General features: G+C 40.0%; 1 protein-coding gene and 1 non-coding gene across 6 annotated transcripts in view; both read left to right on the forward strand.

The window, feature by feature from the left end:
• The window catches only part of RBM6 (RNA binding motif protein 6), a 91,952-nt gene that overhangs the window by 33,632 nt on the left and 40,668 nt on the right, over nt 1–17,652 (forward strand). For 3 of the 5 annotated variants that reach the window (XM_039837809.1, XM_039837810.1, XM_039837811.1), the window contains one exon: nt 12,235–12,308. The exons of the other annotated variants lie outside the window; for them this stretch is intronic. In XM_039837809.1, the coding sequence (XP_039693743.1) occupies nt 12,235–12,308 (74 nt within the window). The remainder of the gene's footprint in view (nt 1–12,234; nt 12,309–17,652) is intronic. 5 annotated transcript variants of the gene reach the window in all.
• LOC120582684 (5S ribosomal RNA) lies at nt 813–931 on the forward strand. The gene has a single exon (XR_005647617.1). It is a non-coding gene; the product is annotated as a 5S ribosomal RNA (ribosomal RNA).

Below are 17,652 nucleotides of genomic sequence, written 5' to 3' on the forward strand. Positions count from 1 at the left end.
TAGGAAAAAACTGACCAAAGGCTAATTAGCAAATATCACATTTACTTGTCACATTTGTAAAACTGCAGAAGGTGTTGTTTTCAACCAGGAGTCTTATCAGGTTTGATGTCACATTTGGGGAGCATGTTTATGGATGAGCCTTACGGAAAGGTGGCTGAGCTTTAAAAATAAGAATGTCTGGAAAGCTAAGAGGGCTGAGTGACTCTTGGAGCAGCAATGGATGGACCCTGTGGCTGAGCGGAGAATAACACACCTAGAGAAGAATCGCATGATGCGGGCTGGAGGGCTCAGGTGAGCCTGGGGAGAGATGCTGGGCTTGGGGTTAATTTTAGTCAGCTTTGGAATTACCTGAGATTTGCCTTATTTATTTCATTTTTAAATTTTCTCACTCCAAAGGCTTCGAGTAGAAGATTCTCTTAGAAAGTATAGGAGTTTCGTAACCCTTACCTTCATTTTAGTGGATTACTTCATGTGAGATATTACCTTGGTGTGTGTGTGTGTATCCTGGGAATGCAAAAGCTAGCAGACTACCTTGAGCAGAGACTAGCAAGTTGTTTCTGATAATGATATATTTTAAACACTGTTAGTTGGTAGAGGCTCACTGGACCATTGGGAGGAATGATAGCTTGAGGTCCCTATTGCCTTTACAGGGGCATTGAGGCTCTAAGGTTTAGTGTCTGAGGGGTGTTGGAGTTTAATTCTGTCAGCTAGTGAGGGGCGGGGTGGCCTAAGAGAATACAAGTATCTTTTCAGGGCTTGGTCAGGGCTGGGCACTTTCGAGGGCTTATTGCTGACTTTAAAGAAGAATTCCAGTCTACGGCCATGCCACCCTGAACAAGCCCGATCTCATCTGATCTCGGAAGCTAAGCAGGGTAGGGCCTAGTTAGTACTTGGATGGGAGACCACCTTGGAAGACCAGGTGCTGTAGGCGTAAACAATAAAAAATAAGGGATTGTAAGCTGACAAGGTCCTTGCAGTCTGCGAGGTCAACCAAGTGTTGCCTTGCCTAAAAAAAAAAAAATAAAAAGTAGAGTCTCAGTACTGTTTTAGAAACAAGACTTTAGGATTGCTGGTTTAACTTAACTATAGAATAGCGTTTTTCTTTTGGGTAGTTAACTTTCCTGACACTTAAAGGGAAATTCATTTTCTATTCTGGGAGCTGACTCATTCAGTTTAAGCTCCCTTGTTAAAACCCCTTAAGTTAGCAAGGATGACTAGTGGTAGATTGCAGCCTTGGTATGAAAGTTTTAATATTGTTGACTTTTATTGGGCTCCCCATATGCTGCCTTTCCTTAGGGCTTTTGGGTATTGTTCTGGATCTGAGAATGGGACAGCTTCACAACCCAGCATCACTTTATTTAGAAATAGAGAACACAAGCTTGGAGGTTTGGGGTTGGTGGACTGTGTGGCCTTGGAGGTCTCTACCTAAACCACACATGACATCCGGAAGTAGAGCAGATAGCTGTTTTGAGAATGTAGCCTCTCTGAGATGAGGAAGGTGTTCGAACTCTGTTTACAGTTCTATGTCCGTCCAAGTTCCTCGCTCATCTCTTAGTAGAATTGCTCCTGGCTTCTGTAGTCCTCACCTGTGTCTTTGGACAAAGGTTCAGGAGGCTGTGGCGGAGTCTTCCAGGTATATAAGGCTGTATGAGGCTTCCTGCACTTTTTGGTGGTTAGGAGAACTCACTGAAGCGTCTCCTCCTCAGGAGGAGCAATAAGAAAAGGGTCATTAGTCAGCCTGGACGGTGGGGAACCCTGCTTCCCTCCCCACCTCAGTCCTGGGAGGAAAAGTTACACAGGTGCCTTCAGTGGGCAGCAAATAGAGACCATCCATAAAATCTGTTTACAGGATTTGAAAATACTTTGACTTCTTCCTTTCGCTTTCCTCTTGCACCAGACCATCTGGTCTGTGCTCACCTCTCCGAGCTTACATTTTCTACCTCAAAATGAAAAATAAGGCAGTGTTTATCTTGTCGCCATGTTTCATGCTTAGGTTATTACTTAGATTTTCTACCTAATTTAAATATAAGCCTTTTTGGAACTAGGTAGTGGTGATGGTTGCTCTACTTTATGATTATAACACTGAATTATACGCTTCAAAAGGGTGCATGGTATGTGAATTATATCTCAGTTTTTAAAAATAAGCCTTCTTGAAAATTGGTTGACAAGTCATATAAAGGTTGATTTCTTAAAAGCGTTTTCATGAGTTTAGAGCACATTTACAGTTTTGGCACAGATATTAATGGCCTACTAACTGGTAGTCATACTTTTCTGGTAGAGTTCATAATTCATTGTCCCTAGTCTCAGATATGCTGAAATGTTGTTATATCTTCATCTTTTTAATTAAAATAGCACTCTGTAACCTTTAAAGACTGGTAATTCATTCTTTGATGTTACTTGCAAATATGTGCCATTCTGTCTAGTGTATAGATCTACCTTTGAAACTATTGGACAGATTTATTGTCTGTTTATTGATTCACTCATCCGATCAGTATATATAAGTATTGAGATATAGAGGATATGCTGGTGAACACAAGCAAGCAACGTAATCTTTGTCTATAAGGGGCTTTCGTTTTCATGGAAAATGGATATCTGGGATGAGTGTTCTATATTCCTCTTCTGAATAGGCCATAATATCTTGTAACTCAATTTTTCTAGAGGAATCTTGGAGTTCTCACATATCATGAGTTCTTTTTGGCTGAAAGTTTGAAGAAGTTACTACTATGGATAATTTGATGAAAAATGTTCAAATCTTAAAGTCACTAGAGGATGAAAAGAATAGGCTACAGGGTTAAAAGGGCTCAATACCTAAATAGATGCTTGCAGGTAATCATTGGTTGGAGATCAGCAAATAATTGTTAGTGATGTCTCCTGAGTTTCAGAGAGGTAAAATAGAAATCGGGACTTTTCACGGTGTTACAGGACACAATCACACAGTAGTAGAAAAGAGTGTGTGTAGATGGACCCAGCTTTTTGTGTGCTCTCCAGAAGGCTCTTGTACCTCTGTTCAATGCATGTTTTTACTTTTTAAATTTATTGGGGATAACATTGGTTAATAACATAAGCTTCAGGTATACAGCTTTATAATATGATATCTGTATACTCTCTTCTTGTGTGCTCTCCAGAAGGCTCTTGTACCTCTGTTCAATGCATGTTTTTACTTTTTAAATTTATTGAGGATAACATTGGTTAATAACATAAGCTTCAGGTATACAGCTTTATAATATGATATCTGTATACTCTCTTCTGCGCTCACCACTAGTTTCCTCCACTCCATATTTTTTTAAAAGACTTTTCAGCCTCTAAAATGTATTTGGGCTGTAAGGATTTATAAAGTCCCAGAGAGGAGCTATTTTCCACTCAGCGGACCTTTTGGAGACCTTGTAAAGTCTTGGGTGCTCCAGTCTCATTGTTGGGGAAGTTTCTCTATCAGTTCTTCCTATTGAAAGAGGTCTGCTTTGCCTTTAGGGGTGTTTTTAAATGACCAGGAGCACTTTGAGGATGAGCTCTCTGAAACCTTATTTTTAAACCACTTCAAAACGCCTTAGGAACTAGGATGGGGGGATTCTTAATGTTTCGTTTGTGGGACTTAGTCCTGGCTCTGTCGAAAGAATGTTAGCTTTGCTGTGGTATTCTCTTTTCTCTTGGTTGTATTAGGCCTGGTTCAATGGGTTTATGGGTTTTTGTTTTTGTTTTTGCCACTATTTTTAAAAGTAAATTTGGCCTGGAAATAAAAAAAAAAGATATTCATTGGTTTGATCTCTATCTTTTATGGTTCATTTACTTTTGGTTCTGGGGATCAAGAAAAACAAAACAACAAGTTCCTTTTATCTTGTGTTTAATTCGAATGCCCACAGGTGCTTTTGCATTTATCAAAAGTAAACTTTGGTTGTCATAGTTGTCAAATGCGTGTTAGAAAATACCATGGTACAGGAGCTGGGAAGGGGCCTATGGATTAGAACTTCATAGCTCTTCTGAGATAAAGTGACTAGATAACGTTATTTTTAAAAATGACTCAAATGTTCCTGAATGATGGTTGACAGGGTAGGAAAACTACTGCATAGCATAAGCTTCATTAGGTTTTTCCTAGTAATTTACCGACTGGGTTTGTGCCACAAACTAAATGATTTTGTGCTTTTGCTTGCCTCCAAATCGAAGAAGAAAATATTATGTTGTCTTATATCACACTCTGTGCTCCAAAAATTCCTGGAAGCAGTGTAGATGATGTATGAATTGGTGGTTAAAAAATATTTGTATAAGTATTGAGGTGTGTTTCTCAAACCCCAAAGTATTAGTTAACTTGTTTGTGCAAACTCTGAAATTAAAACATCGGATGAGTAGAACCACTCAAGAAATTTTTCCTAAAAAGGTATTGATAGACTTAATTCTAAAACTATGCAGTAGTGTTATGTCGAGGTAGTAGAATTTTCTGTTCTGTCGTTTGTATCATTATAAATAATTTAAAATACTGTATTTGTTAGAAAATTTAAAGTTTTCATTTTAGCTTTTGGACTGATATCAAACCCTAGAAAGTATTCACTTGTTTATCAGACAGTAAGTATGTTTGACAAGTGCATGAGCATATCTGATGAAATGGACCTTTTTGGGGGAAACCTTAACCAATAGTAGTCCTGTATTTTAAAATGGCTGCGTGGAGGACAAATGCTGTCAGTAAGTTAGCTGATTACAATAGTGTTTACAGTTGAACTTGGGATAAAGTGATGGTGTGGGGCGTTGCAGACTTCCAAGTAAATTGAGAGATGGAGGTCTGAACATGTTCAGGAATGACATCAGCAGAAAGCAGTATTTGCCTCCCATGTCGTATAGGCAGAGGGATGATGATTTTTTTCCTTCCTGACATCAGCCAATTCTGGCACCAAGTGGTTGTCCTGTAATTAGTTGTGACACTGCCATCCATAGTTAGCATCAGACTCTGTAGGTTTAAAGACTCAGTCCTATAAGACTGTCCTTAACTTCAGGTGCCACTCACAAGTATCAGAGCCCCAGGTCATCCACACTTCTGTTGGAGGTTCTCATGTCCCCCTTTTCAGGTTTGATAATTCGTTAGAATGGCTCACAAGACTCGGGGAAACCCTTAACCAGTTTATAACCAGTTTATTATAAAGGACCAGGTGGAGAGGTATATAGGTACGTAGGTCTGGAAGGGTCTTGGAATGTGGACATGTTCACCAATCTGAAAGCCTTTTGAACCTTATCATTTAGAGGTTTTTACGGGGGTCCCATTATGTAGGCATCATTGATTAAGTCACTAACCATTGCTGACTCACTCAATCTCCAGCCCCTTTCCCCTGCCCTAGAAGTTGGGGCATCGTGGAGGCTAGAAGTACCAAGCTTTTAATCAGGGCTTGGTCTTTCTGATGACCAGACCCCATCCTGGAGCTATCTACGAGCCTACCAAGAGTCACCTGATTAGAAGAAAAGATACTCATATCACCTTTATCACTCAGGAAAGTCCAAGAGTTTTCGGAGCTCTGTGCCAGAAAACTAAAACAAAGACCAAATATCTTTTGATGATACTATAGTTGGGGATCCCAAACCTGGATCTAGCTGGTACCTAGTGTCTAGCTGGGCATTGATTCTGTTACATGGCATAAATGACCTAGGCTTGTGGTCTGATCAAAGCGTGAGTCTTACAATATGTCTGTTGCTTGACCCTTCTCTGGATGCTGGTTCACTTTTGGAATAGCTGAGTGGCTGGGCGAGTATAATCTGTTCTCATTATGAGCAACTTTTAGCTCAGAAGCTACTGTTATTGTGGAACCTTCCCAGAGTCCCTTAGAACAGTGGTATGTGTCCCTTTTTTGCACTAGGGCCAAGGCAGTGCAGAAAAAATGTTTACGGACCATATTTTTCTTCCTAGTCAAAATGAAAATAGCTTCATGACCCTTGGGAGAAGCAGATATATTCTTAGTATACACTAGAAATCAGTGAGGAAATGCATCAGTACTAAAATTTTAGCAGCAGCACAAAGGCAGCTGTCCAATCTTTAGTTCCTGATAGTGCTATGTAATAGAAACCCAGGGGTACTGAAATGCACTATCTCATGAACCCCTGAAACCACCTGCAAAGGGGTTACCATCATTGCTAGTTGGCACATGGGCTAACCCAGGCTCAGAGAAAAGTGGCTTGACTGAGAGCACATGGCGAGTGAGCTGTAACTTCTGCCTATGTATAGAACTGTAGACGTTATTTTCCCTGTGTTGTTCCAGTGAAGATACTCACTACAACTGACGTGGCATCAATTAAGCGTCATTGCATGCCAGGTATTGTGCTAGTGTTGGGGTTACAGAAATGAAAAGAAGACCTCATCCCCTGATCCGGGACCTCTCTTCTCTTGACCTAGGATCATCTCTCTGCACAGGCACTTTGCTGCATCACTGATGCTGCTTCTCTCATTGGTGATTTTTTGCCATGCTTGCACCATTTTTTCTGCCAAGCTGCAGTGTTCTTAGCTGGAGGAAAAAAGCAGATCTATAAAGGTTCCTCTCTTACTCCTGACGGTTGCTCTATAAGTTTTTTTGTTTGTTTTGAAGTGAACAAAAATTGGACTGTATCATTGGCTCTCTAAAGGATAATCGATCCCAGATAAAGAAGTCCTGGGAATGCAGTGTTCAGCATGGTGACTACAGTTAACAATACTGTATTGTATCTTTGAATGTTGCCAAGAGAGTAGGTCTTAAAAAGTTCACATCACAAGAAAAAATTGTAATTATGTGTGGTGATGGATGCCAACTAAACTTATTGTGATAGTCATTTTACTATATATTTATGCGTTTCAAATTATTATGTTGTACACCTAAAACTAGTACAATATTATATGTCAATTATAGCTCAATAAAAAAAGGATTATTGTTGCCTCGAGGTGGTCTATGCCTGTCTACTTGTCATAACTCTTATTAGGCTAAACTCTAAGGGCAGTGTTCACATAGCATTGTTATTGTCAGTGAAGTTGAAATGAATTGAATAAGGGTGATGATTTCCTAAGAAATGTTATCCTGGGCCCAGAGAACCATCATGAGGATGAAGTGACACTAGCATTAATTTTGGATTTTGAAAACTACTTGAAAATACAACCTCCACCCCCCAAACAATTAAAAATAAATAAATAACTAGTTGGTACAGATATGGAGAAATAAATAGAATCATAATGCTGCTTTCAAAAATTTAGCAGGTATTCATCGGTGTATATCTTCCCTGTTTTATCTGTTTTATTACAAACTAGCAACTCTTACATGCATAGTCAAGGGGGGAGAGAAATGAAAGTGCTTATCCAGATGCCAAAGTGACGAATATCATGTGGGCTGATTCCATTCTTCCCAAATGATGGTTTGACATATAAATCAGATATTTTGCTATTTTTCCTAATACATGTTCACTTGAAGTTTTAACAGATCAAAAGTACCTGTTGGAACTCCTTTGTTCTGTTATTCTCATTGATAGAAATTTAGCTACTTGGATCAATTCTGTTTTGAGTCTTACTAAAATCTCTAACTTGATAATATTTTACTTTTCTTCTAAAAACCTATATCCCCAGTGAAATGGAATTCGGAAAACAGCACCTGTAAAACTAAGCCCTCTTGAATCTCTATTAAGATTTTTTTATGGTGCCTTTATATTCATAGTGCTTTGTTCCCACAGGAATAACACTTCTTGTTTAGAGGGAAAATGTGTTTTCTTTTCCCTCAAAGATAAAGAAATAAAATAAAGAAATCTCTTTTTTTCCCCCACTGTGCCTATGTCCTTTAAAATCTTGATTTTTTTTTTTTTACATTTCATATTTGGTATGTATAGCCTGGGTTTTTTCAAAGTCAGCTGGTACTCTCCTAATGGGAAATTCAGCCAGACTTCTTTATGTTATTTGGCTTTTCCTAGATCAGTTTGAATACAGGACTGCTCATCTCATTTGTCTAAATAAATAACAGTCAGACTTGGTGTAGACTTAACAATTAACATGAATGATCTGGAGCTATGTCTGTCAGCATCACTGAGTCAGGTCTTCTGGATGCAGAGACTAAAGAATTGGTTCTGGGAATGGGTATTACTTATCAGGGCTTTATTTTCTGTGCCTTGTTCCCCCATAAGCACCTGCTTAGCTTTTATCAGATACTTTTTTGGGGGAACAGGTAGCCACATGGTTAATGAAAATGGAAAAGAATGGAAAATTTAATGTTACCTTTATAGAGTTCCTCCCCTGGCCCTGTTCTCATCCTTCTCAGCTGCCAGAAAAGTATAAGGAACATTAACATTTCTGGGAGAAATCTATATTATCAGATTATAAAATGGAGTAAGGAATGCTTTTTAATAGTCATATAAATAAGTACTAAGACCTGACAGACTTCTTCCCAGCATGTGACGATGGAAGAAAAAGGTAATAAAAGAGACTTTCTGTTTCTCTTTTTAGGTAAGAATCTGTCTATGGGACCGTTAACACTGGGTTTACCATCTTGATGAATCCAAATAGTTCTTAGCAATTCTGAATGCCGGGTTGGTTGGTTGGTTGTCTTTAGAATATTTAGGTCTCTGGGTGGAATGAATATCTGCTGTCTACTCGAATTTTTTCTGTGAATTATAAAATTACATTCAGGAAAGAAAGAAGAAAATCCCATTTATCTCATTTGAATAATCCAACCACTGTAATTGTTTTTATATACAGTTGTGTGACATTACATCATTTTCAAATTTCTATACACCTGTGCTTGCATAATCCCTCGCCTCGGTCCCACACCCCATTTTCCCTCTCATGAAGTGAGCACAAGGGGTGGGAATGTGACTTAGCTATGGCTTCAGTTGGTCTCTATTTCCAAATGTCTCTGAGTGTGAGCATTCATTGTGCTGGCTGTGATTCTGTTATTTAAAGTGATATATTTTTCATACATTATGGCCATTAAATGCAAGCCAACCTCTTCATCTGGTGTCAGCCAAAAGGAAAGCGATCTGTTGCGACGCTGGAGGAAAAGCTGGCAGTGTTGGACTTAACCTATATTAAGAGATGGTATGTTCTTTACCTTGGGGTGTCCGAGTATGATTTTTTTTCCCCCGAGTATGATTTTGACATTGCATGGTTTTCATCTCATTTGCTGACTTGTCTCTAACCTCTGAGTTAGATGTGACTTTATTGTATTTAATTCTAGTCCTTTTTCCTATACACATTTTATTTAATTGTCCTCATTTTTAAAGCTTTTAAAATATATTAAGTATATATCAAGTATCTTACCATATTGTAACTTTTATAGCCATCATTTTTAAGACTTTGGGGTTTTTGTCTTTTCAAAAGAATTTGGATAGCCAGAATCGTCAGTCTATGAGAGTGAATGTTTTCTAACTCGCATATTCAGGCCCATTCAATGGTTCTGCCAGAGATATTTTTGGAATAAGATTAAGTGTTGTGCTGTAAATCTCAATATTTCTTAACTATAGACATGATCTTACCTGTGCTCAAGCATGTGAAACCTTTTCTGTAATTGGGCTCTGGAGGGTTTGGAATTCCGATTACTTGTATCGGTCGAGGATTAAAGGATGAGAGGCTGTTCAGTGTAGTGTAATGGCATCAGTTCAAATCTGAACTGCCTGGGTTTGAAGCCCGGTACTGCTATACTTACCATTGAGGAAATTTTTGAGCAAATTACTCATTCTTTCTTTGTCTTCTTCCCCATGGGTAAAATGAGGTTAGTGATACTTGCCTCGTGGGGTGGTCTTGTGAGGATTCAATTAGTACATTTTAAGTACTTTGAATGTAGCCTTTCAGCAGCAAGTGCAATGTGAATATTACTTCGTACCGTTGTCAATTTTGTTAATCACTGAAAATCCATATAGTACAACCATCTATCTTGGACACACAGAATGCCTGGGATTAAGATTGGGTACTTTTGAAATTATTATTTTTAAGTTTTAGGTGTTATAATTAAACTTTAAATGTGTTTTCTCGTTTGATAACTAAAGTTTCGGGCAGAAGCAATTGAGTGTTGGACTTATGAATTTAATATTAAATCTGAAGTGCGTTGTCAACATACAGTATTGCAGAGTTGATGTATAAAGATGCTGTTAGATGCTCTTAACGTCTCCTACAAACTATATCTTTTCCTTCTCAGTGACAAAGCATGACTTGAGTGAAATATGAATGTCATGAATTCTGTCTCTCCACAGATTCTGTGCTTTCTTCTGGGCCACAGTAGTTACTTGTTTAAGCACAGAAAGGAAACTCAAGGCCAACTTGGCATTAGTGCCATGTTTTCATTTGGGCAGCTATGGAAAGGATTGCTTTCCACACACCTGGACACTTCCTTGCCATGTTTTATAGCGGTAATCAACACACATACCTTGTTGTATCACAGTGGTCAGCACACTTGAGAGGACATCTGCCCGTTCTGAGGCTAGCCCTTTCTGTTGTGGTTGGAGACATGCCTTTGAGTATTTGCAATGGATATCTGGTGATAAAAGTCACCTTAGTTGCTCCTGCCATTCTACACTGTTTCCCAAGAACATGCAGAGCCCTGTACACAATACAGAATGTTTTAGTATGAGATGTTTGGGAGTTTGATTAAGAAAATCCACTTGAAAAGAATTAAGTAACAAAACAATTTCCATTGTTAATAGGATACATACAAATAAAACACAGTTTCCCTAAAGTAGTTTCATTTTTTCAAATAGTTACCAATCAAAGGAGACTGATCTTGTTTGTAAATTTAAATGGGGGTCGCAGGGGTTGGTTTTAATCTGTGTTGGTCAAAGCGGTGAAATCGGGTAGAAAATCTGTCAGCCTAAGGTAGTGCTGAGATTTCTAATAGCTTTCTTTTCTTCTTCCTTATCATTTCCTAAAATTCAAAGCAAGAATCACCCTATACCTATAACATTCCATAATGAACTTGGAGTATTTAACAAATCTAAAGTTAAAGCTTTATTACTATCATAATAAAACATTTCAGGCCATTCATTCCACGTGACAAGGAATCCACCCATTTTTCCAACTTTAGTCTACTTTTTAAATTATATTTTCTGTTGCCCTAGTTTTTTTGGGTTTCATTTTAATTTAATTTTACTTGATTTTATTTTTGGCCTTTGATACCTTAAATCAATGATACCAGTTTCCTGTTGTTACATATGCTTTGTGCTTGGGGTTGTCCTAGGTTTTGTGTTGTTTCTCTTTTCCCGAGTTTTACTTCTTATCTCAACAAATCACATCTTTTTCTTGCTGTTCCATTTGCACAGTGTCGCTCCTAAAGATGAGCCGCTTTATCCTATGAGGCAGTGGGGGAAACATGGAAGCCACTTGAGGAGCATTGCACCGAAAAGTATTTTTGTAGTCAGATGATGGCATATCATGGAAATTGTAGAGTAGGTTAGGGTTAGAGTTCAGCATTCTGTAAATCCCATGACTTCCCAGTCTCATGGGTCACAAGAGCCACAGATGACACTCGCTCAGGAGGAGAAACGTGAAGGATGTGTTATAACTAATGATACGTACGATCCTTGAACATGTATTGATTGCTAACAACTGCTAACAACTGCTGTCTCTCCCCCAGCCTACCCCACCGCCAGTCTTTGCATAAGCACAAATTTGGACCCAGCTCTTTATGCTTTTACACCTTCTTCCTTTCATAAAGACTTTAGCTGGTTTATGACTTGAGTTGAAACAAGGAAAAAATGAGGAGACCTGCAGTGGTCTGTCCCCTGCCAACCAGAAGCCTCCTGTGGTATCCAGACAGAATAGTTCCCTCAGTCTGTCAGCACTTCTATCTTTGAAGGTGGTTTCTGCTTGAAAAGTGGTGACTATTAGCATAGCTTTGGGATAATTGCTTCTCCTTCCTCTTTCGGGATACTTTTTTTTTTTTCTCAGATACTTTTCTATTCTTGTTGACTTTGTTTTTGCAGAAGATACAGCCTGTGGTTAAAATGTTTTGGGTCCCCACTTGAACTTTCTGTGGGAGTACCCAATTCTGGGGCACCCTCGCCAGATCATCAGTGCTAAAGAGTGCAGAGGATCTTCTTGGTTAATAGAAAAAGCCATTTGGAATGACTCTCAAAGTCCAGAAACATCCAGACTTTCCTTCAGTACTTTTTTCTGTTTGGGGTAGCAGCTTTGCCTAGTACAGGGGAGGGAGGGGCTAGCTGGGAGGGCTTGTGTTTAAGGGGTTCAGGAACAGGGGATTTAAGTGTGTCTTTTGTGTTTGCAAGGCACTAACACCACTCCCGTCTGTATTTAAATGCTGTCCCCAGGTTACGACTATGGCTATGTCTGCGTGGAGTTTTCACTCTTGGAAGATGCCATCGGATGCATGGAGGCCAACCAGGTTGCTTTATACTTCGGTCAAATGATGCTGGAAGGATATATTTTTATGTACGGGGAGGGAGGGTTTCAAATGATTAAACTTTGGAAAGGCACCAGAAATCTATGTTTGCAGCATCCCACATTCCAACCAAAAAGTGGTTGTGAAGAGAAACTTTAAAAGAGGCTGGGAAAGTTCTAGAAGAATTAATGGGCATAGAGTGTATTTTAAAAACTAGAGCCCTGTTGTAGTTGGACTATATTCCAAAGACAGTAGATGGGGAAAAAAATGACAGGTCTGCAGTGCTTCCCTGTGGAGTGCGACTGAGCTGGGGATCCTGATGCAAAGAACGGTCCTTCAGTGTCTGCGATCTCAGGGAACTGCCTCGCACAGGAATTCTGGGTCAGTACTTTTATCCAGACCTAGGATGAAGACCGCTGATGGCAGCTCCTGTGGCACTCAGGTCCTGCCTGCATGTGCTACTTTCGCAACAGGGCCATTGGGGAGGAGAGAGTCGTGGATTGTTTGTGTCTGTTGCATTAATCGTTGTTCTTTGCAAACTGGAGTTTCGTGCTCAGGTTCTTGGCTGCATATAGTTAAAGCTGGTGAATCTGAATCTGTACTTACCTTATGTTTGAAACACCTAGATGAATTCAGCTTGTCACCTAGATCTCTCATCTGGGTCTTTAACTGAACCCTGCCTGGTAGTTTTGGGAAGAATTATGAAATGGATAGAATCTTTCTTGTTGTGGTGTTTCTGTGGGGAAAGTTGTGTTTTTGTGGTGGTGTCTGAGTTGCTCCATCCGTAAAGTGGGAGAAAGCAGCTTAGTGATAATGTTTGATTTTTTTATGTACCCACTGCCTGTTTTTTATTGTTAAGATTATTGGGGTGGCATTGGTTAATATCCACTGCCTATTCTTAACAGCGTGAATGCAGTGCGCCCAGAATCTTAAAAGAAGGCTCTGCCGGAAGAGAGTAGTATCGCATGTGAACTCTTGCTCTCGTATGGCCTAATGCCCTTTCATCAGCTTCGATCCATCCTGCTTGCTCGCTACACTTAACCTTTTCCCTTTGGCCCTGAATGGAGATGACATGTTCTGAACCCTTTAGGAGCGAGCACCAATGAAAAGAAACTTGACATATCCATTCCTATTTTTAGTAGCATAAATACTGCTAGGTCCGCAGAGAACCATATCCCCTTGACAGGGATCTGGTTGACTGATTTGTTCCATATCCATCCTCGAGTCAGTCATTTAACAGACACTAATTATGTATCAGAAACTGTGCTACCTTCTAGTATTTGGAGAGAAGAATGAAGGTCCCAATCTGTATGCTTATGGTTAATTCCATTCTGACAATCTGTCCTAATTTGAGAACACTCATTTAATTCATAAGCATCTTGTTCCTATCAGTGAATAGTCCTTAAGTCTTTTGCTGCTGTACGAAATAATAATGTGAGTGGTGGAAACACGGAGGAGCCATGGCAGATGCCATCTCTTTTGTACCGTTCTCCTAACTGTGTGTTTCTCCTAGAGGGGTGTTGCTTTTTATCAGAGCCATTTAATCTTTGATCTAAATGGGCAATGTTGTGCCTTACCTGCCTCTTCTCACCATCCCAACAAAAAAATCTTGTCTAAAGTATCTAGCCCCCTAAAGAGTAGTGTTAATTAGACTTAGGGTAGCCTTCCTTAAAAACAAGGTTTATCCTTAGGCTTTCTAATAGAGCCACATCTGGAAAAATGTCCATTTACATAGCAGTATCGAGGGGGTGCAGCCTATAGACTTTTCTCCCCCACATGCCCCACCCATTCTATGAACACTCTTTAGAGCCCCCAGATCCCTGATGAATGACCCTTGCCCAGTGAATGGGACACCAGAACAAAGCAGGAGCAGGGCCAGAATTCTTCTACGTGTGAAGCAGAATGTTTTGACAGGTAGCCATCCTCATGCATAGGGTACCATATGGCGCTCTGTGCAGGAGTACAAAATAAGGGACAGCCTCTGTCTTCTAGGACCTTATAATCTCAGACTAAGAAAGGTGACAAAGATTATGTGGTACTCATGGATCCCATAGGGTGTACTCTCAGATAAATTCCAGATTTTTGTCTTATGTCATTTTTAATAGTCACTGGAGTTATTCCTTAATAAGACATCACCATATCCTTATTCAGGCAACCCCATTTCTTAGATTTTTATACTTCCCTAGTCATGGGACAGAGGGCCTGCTGCCAGCACCGCCACACAACAGAATCATGATCCAGTCAGCCTTCTTTTAATAACCTTTACCACAACACAGAATGTGTGCAAATCATTTTAATAGAAAAAAAATTTTAGAACAACTTCCCTTTCTCCAGGGAAGTTTTTGTGTGTAGCATAGAAAAGAGGAGTGTGGGGTCTGCAGTTAGATGTTACTTCCTAGCTGGGTTGTTCCTGGCGAGGTTCTCAACCGTCCTCAGCCTCAGTTCCCTCTGTTATAGGTACCTCATCGGGCTCTGGTGTGGAGTAGATGAGATCATCCATTCATAAGCGCCTGCTGTGTGCCTAGCATTTTACTGGATGCTGGAGATGCTGCAGTAAACAAGACAGATTGTATAACCTCTGTTTTCGTGGTAGAAGACAGAGCATAAACGAGTAGACAGATTTAAAATAATATATGATAGTGCTAAGTGCCATAAAGATAATGAACAGGGTATTGAGAGAATGCATGGTAGGGGCAGTTTTAGACGCAGGTGGTCAGGGAAGCTTCTTGAGAAGTGACATTACATTTGAATAGTGACTCCGAGTGAATAATACATATACAATACTGCAGTAGCATCTGGTACCTAGTAAGCATTTGAAATTAGACAGTCATCTCCTCCTCCTCCTTTATGTCAAGTCATATCCAGTCAATTCTAGCAAAGTAAATATATTTTCACATTTGGATGTTCTTTAAGGAAATGGATGTGATCAAGCTTCCAAGAACACAGTAGTTCAAGATCTTCTGAGAGACATAAGAATGTGAGGGAGGAAGTCATTACTCCTTAGAGTATGTAAAGCAGGCGTTTATGGAACATGAATGTCTCTGTCTATTCATCCATTCTCCTTCCCTCCGTTTTACTTATAGACCATATTGGTACAAATTCTGAGTCACCATCTGCTAGGCACCTCTGAGTAGAGTCTATGTATGCTCCTGAGGAGGTGTTTATGAAATACTTTGAGTTGAGTTTTTAATAACTCTTTGCTGTCCTGACTCTTGATGTGAAATTTTTTTCATTTATCATTGACAATACTTATAGGTCTAGGGAAAAGGAATAAAGGAGCCTTCGGCCAGCTTGCTTTGTCACATATTGTGGGGTATATGTGCGTTAATGATAGAGTATATGGCTAAAAAGGATGTGGTTCAGGATGGTGACCAAGGCCCCTCCAGCCCTTCCCAGTACCTTCATGGAAGCACCAGACTGTAGGATGCTCTGCAGCAGTACCGAGCACTGGTCAGGGGACTCATCAGGGCATCAGGCAGCCAGCAGCTGTCTGTCTGGGGAGGTCATTTCTGACAGAGGTCTCTCGGCTCAGACCTTCACCATCTCTATCTAGAAGTGGGAAGCCAGCAAACACTGTGAGGCAGAGCCTTTTATTCTCCTCCTTGCTGGGAAAGGTATTTCTAGCAGTGATACATACCCTCTGTTTTTTTTTTGTTGTCCAACTCTCTGGAGATTGAGGGTGAATATTCATTCTCTCCTTCTGCTAAGTGTGCCATTGTCCTGGGACTTGGGGAGGCGAGTAAGTAGCGAGTGTTAGAGTAGCAATTCCTTTCAATGGTTGCCCACTTACACTAGCTCTCTCAGACTGTTGTCATTTGGTCTGCAGGAATTAGCATTTTATTTTCCCAAATTTGCAGGTGTGATTTTTTTTTTTTCTCCTATTCATATATGGCCAGTCATTAAAATTCCCTTACAAAAGCTAGCTCTGGGAGAAGAATTCATTTCTCTGGAATTTTTACTCAGATTTCTTAGCATCAGTGGCCTTCTTTAGCCAAAGATGACTTGGCTATATGACAGAATTATCTTAACTTTATAAAGTGCAAGGAGACAGATGCCGTTAGCACCTGACATGAATATTCCTTGAGACCCTGGCCTTTTCCGGTGTGGGCAGGTAAAGGCTGTAGAATACATGAAGTTTTATGAAATAATGTCTTTGTGTGTGTGTGTGTCAGCAAAGTTAAGAGATTTTGGGTTTTTGAAGATAACTAGGATGGCCAGGTTGTTTCTGAAGGTATATAAAGAAAGCCACATCTTAAATGGGATGTGTCCTTGTGATTAAAATGATATCAATAGGGAAAGCTGCTGCTTCGGGACACAGGAAGACTGTTGTGAGACCGTGATGGAGAAATGGGTGAAGGCCCAGTTTGTTGAAATCTTACTCAATTTGGTATCAACACTGCAGGAAACACTTCAGTCGCTCAAGTTGCGTGCATTCGAAGTTAAAACAACAAAATATTTATAAATTCCTGCAAAGTTGTGTTGCCTTAAACCCTCACCCCAAAACTACTTCACTGAAGAGAGTGTGGACTCCTGACCAGAGCTCAGCTGTATAACTTGTGGCTTGAGTCATGCTATTTTTCCTGGAAACTTTAATCTCAGTACCTTCTCCTGATTGCCCGCAGTAGAGGTATTGGTAGGAAAATGCATTCTAAAATGGATGAATCACCAATTATTGAAGATTCTTGCACTCTAGAGAGTTTCGGATATTCAAGGGAATTTAAAATGATTTTAAGGATTGGTGATTTGATTATGTAGTTTGGTTACCCATCCAGTGATCGAGTCTTAACTGGGCACGGGTAGTATGTCCTAAGGTAAACACTGTCCTAAGGTAGACTCTAGAGGCAGACTACCTGCGGTTGCACCCCAGACGGCAGATAGCCTAACGTCGCTGTGTCTCAGTGTTCTCTCATACTTGTAGAGATTAAATGAGCTATGCCTGTACAGTGATTACAGCTCCTGGCATGCAGTGACCACTGAGCATGTATTTGTAATTGCAGCAGCTTTTCGTCTGACTGGAACCAGGAAGTCTTAAGTTAACAGTAACTACAGTCTTGGCTTCATAGAGTATGTGGCTGAAAAGGACGTGGTGGCAGAGCTCAGGAGGATTATTTTTGCATCAGCAATACTTCCGATTCAGCCTGTTGACTGGACTGATTATAAAGGGGCTGCTTCCAGGTCTTTCTATGAGTTTCTATTGCCTTGGCCTTCAAATCTTAAATTCTCTCAAGAGAAAGAGCGGGAGATATACCTGGGGCATGGAATACGGGCAGACCACACTGGAAATCTGGTCTGTGGCTTTAAAACCCTAAGCTCTGATAACCAGCCGCTGGCCTTGCCATTTCTCAGA

Source organism: Pteropus medius, unplaced genomic scaffold (genome assembly GCF_902729225.1).
Source record: "Pteropus medius unplaced genomic scaffold, Ma_sr-lr_union100, whole genome shotgun sequence".
Classification (NCBI taxonomy): domain Eukaryota; kingdom Metazoa; phylum Chordata; class Mammalia; order Chiroptera; family Pteropodidae; genus Pteropus; species Pteropus medius.